Source organism: Solanum tuberosum, unplaced genomic scaffold (assembly GCF_000226075.1).
Source record: "Solanum tuberosum cultivar DM 1-3 516 R44 unplaced genomic scaffold, SolTub_3.0 scf00006, whole genome shotgun sequence".
NCBI classification, from domain to species: domain Eukaryota; kingdom Viridiplantae; phylum Streptophyta; class Magnoliopsida; order Solanales; family Solanaceae; genus Solanum; species Solanum tuberosum.
In genome coordinates, this window is record NW_006238932.1 from 1,069,116 (window position 1) to 1,080,667 (window position 11,552).

The 11,552-nt window shown below is 36.3% G+C and overlaps 1 protein-coding gene across 1 annotated transcript; it reads left to right on the top strand.

The window, feature by feature from the left end:
- The first annotated feature begins 289 nt into the window (after window positions 1-289).
- LOC102592378 (probable arabinosyltransferase ARAD1) lies at window positions 290-8,975 on the top strand. Its single transcript, XM_006338815.2, has 4 exons — window positions 290-958; window positions 7,556-7,852; window positions 8,014-8,109; window positions 8,378-8,975. The coding sequence occupies exons 1-4, from the start codon at window positions 449-451 to the stop codon at window positions 8,792-8,794; spliced, it is 1,320 nt and encodes a 439-aa protein (XP_006338877.1). The 5' UTR covers window positions 290-448; the 3' UTR covers window positions 8,795-8,975.
- Window positions 8,976-11,552: the final 2,577 nt, after the last annotated feature.

Genomic DNA, 11,552 nt, shown 5'->3' on the forward strand with positions numbered 1-11,552 from the left:
ATAGTTTATTTTTTATCCTGTTTCAAAAAGAACGACCTGTTTCTTTTTTTGACAAGACTTTAACTTCAACTTTCCACATGACATGTTTAAGGCCACAAGATTAAAAAATATTTTGATACATTTGATATAATTTTAATTTAGAATCACAAGATTAAAAAAATTCTTATTTTTTTTAAATTCTGTTCAAGTCAAACTAGACCATTTTTTTGAAACAGTGGGAATACTAATTTTGATGAATTATATATAAAAAAAAAATACAATTTTGTTAGAAAGAAATGTTGAAGTTGTAATGATGGGAATAGTATAATCCCTCAACATCCCCGTCACGATGTTCGAGATTAAAGCACAGCTCAGAGTTGCCCATATCCCAATAGACGAATATATGAAATTTCATTTCTTAAATTCTAATCTTGCTCTTATTCAGATTTGAATGTGAATTTGGAAAAAGATGAAAGTGAATGATACAATGAGTAAGAGTTTAGTATGTTTAGCCGTGCTCATTTTATTTCTTTTTGCTTCTTTGTTCTATACTGGAACTATCGATTACAGATCAAGTTTTTCTCTATTCGATTCTCCTCTAAGTAAACCTAACCCCTGTTTCACTGAAGAATCGGACATTGAACCTCTCAAGGTTTACATGTATGATCTTGAGATGAAATACAACGTCGGATTTTTGAAAGGATCATCGCATTATAATGCTCCTCCTGTTACTATCGACACTTTGCCTAAATGGCCCAAGTATACAGGTTTGAGGAAACAACATAGTGTGGAGTATTGGATGTTGGCCTCATTGTTGTATTCAATTGATGATGAAAATGGCCGTACACGAGAAGCTGTTAGGGTTTTTGACCCTGAATCTGCTAATGTGTTTTTTGTCCCTTTTTTCTCTTCCTTGAGTTATAATACTTACTATAGACATGGGAATGATTCAGAGGTCAAATATGATGATCAATTGCAGGTGATAATTCTTTCTTTCTATCTAGTATATTACATTACAAACTCTGCTTGACTCTTAAATACTTGTACTTATGTATGTTCCATAATTGAGCTTTTCTATACTTCTCAACAACAATTACTGCTAAGGATATTTTTAGTGTGTTTTGAAACAGGAGCGAGTATTGATAAGGAAAGCAAAAAGATTAGTTGCTTTTGTTAGATTTGTTTCTCTCATGTAAGAACTTTTTTTCCTCAGTTAGTTACATTTCCATACTTTCTTCTCTTTATGCAGACTTCTTAGTTAGAGTCTAACACTAGGGCCAAGATATTTCAACTGTAAATATGTCCTGTTAATTGAAAAGAAAGATGATGTTAGTAATTCATTTTTTTTTTTTTTATGACAAGGGAAACCCGCAGCCGCTACCCTTTGGGTGCGCACAGGGTAAAACCCCTGCTCCTATGCAATAGCTCGCAAACCACATAGGAGAGGTAACCCGCACTAGGCAAGCCCGGTGCGACGAGCTCAACCCAGAAGGCAAACCCCTTGTTTTCGCTGGCAAGGGGTTTCGAACTTGAGACCTCCAACATGGAAGTCCCAAGCCCAAACCACTGGGCCACCCCGAAGGGTGATGTTAGTAATTCTTGTTTCTGTTTACCAGACCTTTTATTGGCATCAAGACAGTTCCTCACAAGTATAGGATAAGATTAAGATATTATAGCTCTCAACAAGACATTTAATTGAGGAATAGCATTTTGTTCCCATTTCTTTTTTATGTCCCCATGAGGTTTCAATATGTATAGAATATTAAGTATCATATTTTTATACAGGTTCTCTACTTTTTTGTGTATTTCTTGTATACATGATTTTGTTTCCATTATTAATAAAATTATCTTAGCTTATCTAAAAACAAAATAGAAAATATTATGCCTCATACTTAAGAAGTTCAACCTGGAAACTAATAGCTGTTAGAAATCCAAATTCTAGTTAATAAGTCCTTTAAAAGGCTTAACTCTGACTGTGTACTGTCTGGTCATTTAACCTGTGAAAGTGAAATGGCGGATGCGTCTTGCAATTCATAGTGCAGCTTAAAAAACCTGGCTGTGTGATTTATTCAACTAAATGTTTGGTAAGACACTCATTTTCTATGCACATATTGCTAACTCACACTCCTTCCACCTAGGCAAACTTGAACTATTTTGATTGTTATGACGATGAAGAGAAGTTTGAGCATGAGAATATCTTATACTGTAGTCAGATGAAACAGAGTTTACAACAATAATTTTAAAACATGAGAAGTAGAATTAGTTGATGAAAACTGTCAGGTGTTAAAATCCTAAAGCTTATATTTTTTTGAATTATTGTTAAATGAAAAAGATTTCTGTTTAAGGAAATAGGTCAAGTATTTTGGGACCTACAAAAAAGGGAAGTAGGTGAAGTGCCTTGAAAAATAAGGATTCTGTGAGTTGATGCTAATGTTCTCCGTTTTGGTTAACCAATGAAATTTATAGAGGACACTAGCAGTTTGGCTCTCTCAAGGAGGTGGTCATTAAAAGGACTTCTCTCAATCCTTTTCACTGTTCATTCATCCAGTGGTGAAGGTTGTTCTTTTGTTAAAAGAAATGATAAATGCATCTAAAGTTAGGTTGTGTTAAGGAAGGAACACTTCAGACCAATAAGGTTTGCAAAGTAAATTATGCATTATTTGGTCTTATATAAAGTTCTCCTACATTTACATTGTCAGTTGAAGAATCATTACCTTTGGATAACTTGATAAAATTTTTGGAGGGATTCTTATGTCCATTCAATGTGGAATATTTGCAAAGGGGCCATGATAGTGTTGGAAGAGGAATTGGTGTATTAGCCATTACTTGGTGCCTAGAAACATTCAAGTAGCATTCTTCTGGAACCAAAAGGGTGGGAGCCCCTTGCTAGTTGGATTGGTAAAGTTAGTGAATTGTGCAGTCTTTTGTTGCTGGCATTTAAAAATATGAAAAGAAGAAGATGAAATCTTTGAATAGTATAGAGAGTTAAGAGAGTTAAGAGAGTAAAGAAGCTATTGGTGAAGTTTGAGGTGAAGTCTTTTTTTAAACTTAGTATGCAGAGTAAGTAGAAAGAAACGTATATCCAGTACACTGAATAGAGAAGAGGGGTGAAGATGGAACCTTGTTATTGAAAGATGACCCCCAAAATGTATTGACAAGGGATAGTAAGATCAAAGAGAGATGTGCCATAGTGAATGAACTTGGAAGAGGAGTTGATGTATTAGTTATTAATTGGTCTTGAGAACCATAAAGTAACATTCTTTTGGGGCCAAATCATTTCAACAAGAACAATATAAATTGATTGAGCATATAGCAGTACTTAGGACCAAAGTGGTCAAAGACTAAGTTGCTTGGACTCGGGTGCGAGTGTTCGATATGGGTGCGGATCTAGAGGTCGGATCCTTTGTGATCTAATTTTTAAGATTCGGGAATATGGATCCATGCATGGATATGGGTGCAGGGATTCACCTAAAAATAGAGTAATAAAACCTAAATTATGAGATATATGTGGAGAACTTGAGGAGAATCGAGGAAGGAGATTAAAGGAAAAGGAGTGACATAGAAATTTCTATATATCTTCAATTTTACCTTAGCTTTTGTATTGATTACAAAAATCATTAAAACTGTCTAGTCTTTCCCCATTGATTTTGGTCAAAGTACCAAAATCGGTTGACCAAATCGGACATGGATCCCACACCCACACCCATGTCGTGTCGACATGGGTGCAACACCAATAGTGAAGAGTTCGAGCAACTTAAGTCAATGAAATGGTTGAGAACCATGAGGTCTCTGGTTCATTTCCCAGCGGAGACAAAAAAACACTAGGTGATTCTTCCCATCTGTCCTTGCCGTGGTGGACAGAGTTACCTGATACCTATTATTGGTGGGAGGTGGCAGGTATCCCGTGGAATTAGTCAAGGTGCAGGAAAGCTGGCTCGGGTACCATGGTCATATAAATAAAAGAAGGACCAAAGTATAACCAATGAGGTGGAAGAGAGCCCCTTTTTTGTTGAGTTAGTCATGTAAGTAAGCTATGCAGGCTTGTGCCGTCTTTTGCTAGTCTGGAAAGTTGTGAAAAGTTAGAACATGATTAAAGCCTTGGAAGAACACAAGGGAGTTAAGAAAGGTAAAATGGCTATTTGTCAAGCCTGGTAAAATCTTATGTGACTTAATCCAAAAAATTAAGGATGTGGGAAGTGGAGAAAGAAAGTAAATCCTAGGACACATGAGAGAAGAGGAGCAATGATTTGAACCTTGTTAAGTGTAATAAAAGGATGCCAAACAAGTTTTGACAAGAGATAGTGAGATCAAAGAATATATATATATATATATATCTCATCTATTTTGATCAATTATTTAACTCCAATTACAAAGATAACACTACATATCCTTGAATATTTGCTCAAGAGCGAAACTTTAGCTACACTCATGAAACTAGGTCCGTAGAATTAAACTCAAAGGTGTGGCCTAGTTGTCAATGAAGTGGGTTGAGAATTCTGAGAACTTAGGCTTTTCATCTTTCCTAGCTTTGGCGAACAAAGTTACCTAATACTTGTTGGTGGGAGTGACAGGTATCCCATGGACTTTGTCGAGGTGGGAAAGTTGGTACGAACACTACAATTATCAAAAGAAAAAAAAGATCCTTTTAATTAAAGGATGTCATAAAAATATAAGGGTTCCTTATTGTATGACTCAGGAGTTTATAACCACAAACTTTCACACAATTTGATATATCTTTATTTGACAAGTTACATTTTGAAAATCTCTTTTTTCTAATATTTGAAACCAAGGTGCTCTTTCTCTTCTACCCTTCGGGGTGGCCCAGTGGTTTGGGCTTAGGACTTCCACGTTGGATGTCTTAAGTTCGAAACCCCTTGCCAATGAAAGCAAGGGGTTTGCCTTCTGGGTCGAGCTCGTCGCACCGGGCTTGCCTAGTGCGGGTTACCTCTCCTATGTGGTTTGCGAGCTATTGCATAGGAGCGGGGGTTTTACCATGTGCGCACCCAAAGAGTAGCGGTTGTGGGTTTTCCTTGTCATAAAAAAAATAAAAATAAAATACAAGGGTTCCCTAGACCCCAAGTAATTCTACTGAGTTTGTTGTTGTATAACAATATAAGGGTTAGAAACTCCTATTGTTGAGATGACATCCCTACAAAGGTTTAAATAGTAACCTGCTAAGCTATTTACAATTATATTATAGTGGAAAGATGACAAATAAGTAGAGAAAGAGTATTTTTTTTAATGGATGACAAGGAAAACTCGCAGCCGCCCTTTGAGTGCGCATAGGGTAAACCCATGCTCCAATGCAATAGCAAGCAAACCACACAGTAGAGGTAACCCGCACTAGGCAAACCCGGTGCGACGAGCTCGACCCAGAAGGCAAACCCCTTGCTTTCATTGGCAAGGGGTTTCGAACTTAAGACATCCAACGTGGAAGTCCTAAGCCCAAACCACTGGGCCACCCCGAAGGGTAGAAGAGAAAGAGCACCTTGGTTTCAAATATTAGAAAAAAGAGATTTTCAAAATGTAACTTGTCAAATAAAGATATATCAAATTGTGTGAAAGTTTGTGGTTATAAACTCCTGAGTCATACAATAAATTTTGAGCAAATAGGATTGAGCATAGGCTTAGAGATTTAGAAGGGTGCCAAAGAATAAATTGTTACCTGTGGCGGTAGGATCTACAACAAATGCTATATTTTGCTAACAGATTGGTGGAGATTTGTAGGAAAAGGAAGTATCCAATGACCTAGAGAAAACATATGATGAATTGCCAAGAAGTTCTTTTGCAGGTGCCGGAGAATAAAAAGAATTCGTGTTAAATATATAAATTTCATAATGGAGATGTACTAAGGAGCTATTGTAAGCATTAGAACAACGGGATATAAAACAGGTTCTCATAATTGTGAGTTTACACCACAGATCTATTTTTTAGGTTACTTGCTTGGGTTACTTATGGATGAAAGAACCAAGTGTATGAGACGAGACAACGATGGTGCATGCGATTTTTTTGAAACCGGTAACTAATATGGTGCATGCTATTTGCAAATGATATTATGAGTTTACGATATTAGCGAGAGTTAAGTAAACCAAAGCCTTGAACTGAGGGAAACTCCCAGTAAAATAAGGTTTTGAAACCGACTCCAATAAATTTTGGGTGGAAGACCGACTCTGATAAATTTTGTGCTTGATGCACTTCCAATATTTATGCTGGCTTTATTTCCTGTCCCAACAAAAATCATCAATAGGTTGGATCGCATCAAGAAGAAATATCTATGGCAAGGAATCAAAGATAGCAAGGGCTTCCATCTAGTCAAATGGAAGGAAATGACCATTGAGAAGAAAACTGGGATTTTGGGGATCAAGAACCTGAAGATCCAAAGTAAAGCTCTCAGAACCAAGTGGCTTTGAAAGTATTTTAATGAAAATCAGAACCTGTGGGGCACTGTCATTAAAGCCAAATATGAGGAAAAGGATAACTGGATGACAAAGGAAGTTACTACTCCCTATGGTGTTAGCTTATGGAAATCCATCAGAATGTTATGCAATGAATTCAAAGTCAACACCAAGATTGAAGTGGTAGATGGAGCTAAAACTACTATTTGGAACGATGATTGGCATGAAGTAGGCAATATGGAGATACTATTTCAAGATATATACAACCTAGCCCCACATCAGCAGAGCACAATAGCAAAATTGTGGACACCCCAAGGGGTTGAGCTTTGCATTCAGGAGACATCTCAATGACTGGGAAATTCCAAGAGTTAGAACACCATTGATCAGTTCAGTGGTTTGAAGATGGGACAAGACATCCTATAGTGGAAAGGAAATAGCAAAGGGACTTTTGAAGTAAATGCAGCCTAAAGGAAGCTAAACCATCCAAACAAGCAATTAATTAAATGGCCTTGGAAACATATTTGGAAAGCCAAAATCCCACATAAAGTAGTCTGCTTTGTATGGCTATTGGCAAAGGAAGTTGTGCTGACACAAGATAACCTGATGAAGAGGGGAATCCCACGATGCTTCAAATGGTTTTTCTTTGGAAAACTTTTTCTGTGGGTAAACTACAGAAACAGTGGTCCACCTATTCATACACTGCAAGGTCACTAGTCAATTGTGGAGAGTATTTCTTAGGCTAAAAAATAGTGCCTGGACTATGCCTCGAAAAATTAGACACTGCACAGCTGGGTTGAAGCAGGAGTACATGGCAAGAACAGGAAAATTAGGATTAGTGTTTCAAGAGTCTTTTAGTTAGGATTAAGTTTGATGGTGTTGGTACACGTACCTTATTTGGGATTAAGTTTGATGGTGTTGGTACACGTACATTATTTGGGATTAAGTTTTATGCTGTTGGTATGCGTACATTAGTTGGGATTAAGTTTTATGGTGTTGGCACGCGTACATTAGGATTGGTGTTTCAAGAGTCTTTTTAGTTTGCACAAAGATAGGTATATCGGTGAAGTAATTCATATAACTGATCAGATTGGTTTAGAATTGGGATGTAGTACTAGTGTTATTCTAGTATTCCTTCCTGTAATAATTATTCTGTTTTTGCTTTGGCTTTGTTCTTCTAACAGGCTGAACTTATGGACTTCTTACAAAAGTCAGAACATTGGAAGAGGTCTGCTGGTCGGGATCATGTGATCCCAATGCATCATCCAAATGCTTTCAGGCGTTACCGGGAGAAGGTGAATGCTGCTATTTTCATTGTTGCAGATTTTGGTCGTCCTCCTCCAACAGTGTCTAATTTGAGGAAAGATGTAGTGGCCCCATATGCACACGTGGTTGAAACTTTTGAAGCTGATGACATTTCAGACCCATATGAGTCCCGCACAACGCTTCTTTTCTTCCGTGGGAGGACAGACAGAAAAGATGTATGCTCATCTGAATTCTGAATAAATCAATCATATATGCTCTCAAATAATTGATTTATTTGAATCAAATCATTTGAGAATATTGTACTCTATTTTTTACCCCACCAAAACTCATGTATTCTCAAATGATGAAGATTGTTCCGACTCTGTTCATGCTGCAGGATGGAAAAGACCGTCAGCAAATGAAAGACATGTTAAGTGGTCAAAAGGATGTTGTCTTTGAAGCAGCAGGAATCTCAGGGAAAGGTGTAAATGAAGTAAGTTGTTTAGTTATCAAAACTGATTAATCGGGTGGCATCTCTTTGTTGTTACAACTGGAATATATGAGATCACATTGCAATGTACTTCGGTATAATGCCATATGTTGGATCCTTAATTATTGGCCGTTTCCGTTGACCTGCCAGTTTTATCACAAGGGGTACCACTGCAGTTGAGATTAAGAAAGTCCCTCACCTACCTTATTAAAGAAAAAGTCCCCCCACCTAACTAATTGCCTGTACTTATAGTTTTCCCTTTGTATTTCAGTCTACAAATGGGATGCGTTTGTCAAAGTTCTGTCTACACCCAGCAGGGGACACCCCATCATCTTGCCGCCTGTTTGATGCTATAGTCAGCCATTGTGTTCCTGTAATTGTGAGTGACAGAATTGAGCTACCTTTTGAGGATGAATTGGACTATACCGAATTCTCGATATTTTTCTCACGTGAGGAGGCAAAGAAAGAAGGATACATGCTTGATCAGCTGAGGAGTGTTTCAAAAGCTAGATGGGTTGAAATGTGGGGCTATCTTAAGAAGATTAGCCATCATTTTGAGTACCAATACCCTCCGAAAAAGGGTGATGCTGTAAACATGATATGGAGGGAGGTGAAGCACAAGCTTCCTGCTACCCAACTTGATGTACATAGAAACAGAAGGTTGAAAGTGCCAGATTGGTGGAGATAGTGGGATAACACTGTACATTCATTTTGTATACCAATATTGATAGGCAAAAATCCCTTTTAGGGAAGGAACTCTTAATCGAGCAAAGAGCAACATCTGGATTATATGAAATATTATTAACATTAGTTGAACAATTCTGTATTGGTTTTGCCGTGGAGATTGAGGGTTACTTGGTTTATCCGACGATAGCTTACCCAACATGTAGCATATTCATTTATTGCAATAATAATAGAGGCTGATATATATCATTTTCCCACTAGAGCCATGTGTCGGAGGAGTTTTTCTACCTAGTGCGTGCTTTCATCATAGTTTGGAGGGGATTCTTATTTTGCACCTCCTCTCTTTCAATTACTCCTTCCGTCCCGTGAGTCAGCATGGTTACGTATTTATGAAAGAAAGAAAGACTTTTAATATTTGTGGTCTAAAATGAATGATAGAAATTTGTGCGGCTATAAATTATTTTATTAAGGATAAATAAAATGAATATTTTAAAATTAAATTGTTACTTAATATAGAAATGTCATTTTTTTAAAGTGGCCAAAAAACAATCATATAAACTAGGATAGAGGGAGTACTTGTTTATGTACTTGAAACTAACTTCACTCATAAAATATTAAAGACAAAAGGGTCTGGTGGACTTTTATACTAGTAGCAGTTTGTATGGGTTCAGGGATCTACATGACAAAGACGTAAGTAGAAAATTTCACAATACAAACTCATACAAGTATATGGGTCCAGCAGACCCTTTTGCCAAATACTAAATAATACATGCATTTCTTTTTTTAAAATGAAAGGATTTTGATCCAGTGTGAGAGCCAATCAGAAAATTGTTTACACCACAAGTTAATAATTTGAATTATTTCTTTTCTTCATAGTCAATAGTTTGGATCTTTTTATTTCTTCACAGTCAATAGTTTGAATTTTCTTTTCTTCATTCATACTCAATAGTTTGAAATTTGATTTTTTTTTTTCATACTCAATAGTTTGAATCACTCTACGCGGCTATGTGACTTTTCTTATTTCATTTTGTTCTCTATGCTCCATCACCTCTATCACTAAGGGTGAAAAATGAGCGGATCGAATTGACGATGAATTGATTGAAAATGAGTTAGATGAACATAAATAAAATATTTATCTCGACCCATATTTAATATGGATAAAAATGAATAAATTTAATGAATAATATGGGTATCTATATTATTAATTTGCATCTTATTATGTAGAAAAATATGTATTTCCATGAAAAGATTTTTTTAATTCTTCGTCTCCTTTTAAGGGTGTGTTTGGTATGAAGAAAAATATTTTATGTTATCATTAAAAGAAAATTGAAAATTAAATTCAATATTGAATATATCATATATATAAAAGAGAACCCTAGACCCGCCTACGTGGCGCCACCACAAATCAGGATTCTCTTTTAACTTATTTATTTTCAAAATTAGCATTCCCTTTCATGAAAAGTCGTGACTTTTATAAAAACTTGTGACTTTTATGAAAAGTTGTGACTTTTACGAAGAGTTGCGACTTTTATGAAGAGCTACAACTTTAATGAAGAGTTGCGACTTTTATGAAGAATTGCGACTTTTATGAAAAATTGTGACTTTTATGAAAGATTATGACTTTTCCAAAGAGTTGTGACCTTTCCGATAAGGCACAACAAGCATTTATTCACACTACCTTTGTTGTCTATAAATAGAGGGATTTCCTATCATTTTAAAACAACAAAAATTCTGAACTTCTTCTTCTTCTGTACAAGACTTTGCTCCTGTTGAGTGGCTCAGTGACACCATTGTTTTTGTATCAATACACTGGTGAATAGAATCGTTCTATCCTGAGAGGATCTATTCCTTAAACCTCGAGTACTAGAGGGGAGTAATTTCCTTAAAGGGACAACGTGCATTCAGTGGGCTCGAATATTTCCTTTCTGTTTCATTCTATTGTTACAAATTCTGGTATGTTTTTTACAGTCATTGATTTATGCTTATGTTATTAATTTTTGTTTTTGAGTACAAGTTTTAAACTTTGTTGTTTATGTTTATGTTTTTGATCATTATGTTGAAGTAAAGATATGTTAATCAAGAATTTGATGTAATCATTAGACTATTGGTGTCATGTAGATTAGAATTCTTAAACTTGTAAAATTAATGACTTTGATCTTTATAGAGTTTTCAGTGGCTAAAAGATTCATGATGTCACGACCCGAGTCTACACCCTGGACGTGGCTGGCACTCAAGAACCATTGTTGGTCCCCAAGCGAACCCTCATCGATGGAAGTCGGGACAAGACCCACGACATCCTGACTAAACTGAAAAGTAAATGAAATCCTTCGGAAACAAGGAGGCTCACCATAGCTAACTCGAACTCTCGGATGTATCAACGAAGCTCCTGTTGATGATCCTGAATACCTGTGTCTGTATCATGAGAAGATGCAGGCCAAATGGCTCAGTACGTGGAATGTACGAGCATGCAAAGGGAATTCTAAAGCATAACATAAGCTTGAAAGAATCTGAAAGAAACTGAAGAACTTACCTGGCTCAACTCAACTCAACATAACTGAACTCATTTCAATATAAAACAATTTTAAAACAAGTGCAATATAAAGAAATTGAAAACTGTTTAAAACATGTTGTCAACTCATAATCATAAAATCATAAAAGACATATCATGCTCCCTCTCAAAGTTTCTTGTGCAATGCATGAATGAAGTCCCATACCCCCATTCATACTACGCAGAACTTATCGAGGAACCAAGCTCTTTTTAC

Bases quoted from the DNA above. Each gene is read 5' to 3' on its own strand.
- LOC102592378 (XM_006338815.2), top strand. From the start codon at position 449: ATGAAAGTGAATGATACAATGAGTAAGAGTTTAGTATGTTTAGCCGTG. The intron at 959-7,555 runs GTGATAATTCTT...TTCTTCTAACAG, and splicing joins AATATGATGATCAATTGCAG to GCTGAACTTATGGACTTCTT. The intron at 7,853-8,013 runs GTATGCTCATCT...TTCATGCTGCAG, and splicing joins GGAGGACAGACAGAAAAGAT to GATGGAAAAGACCGTCAGCA.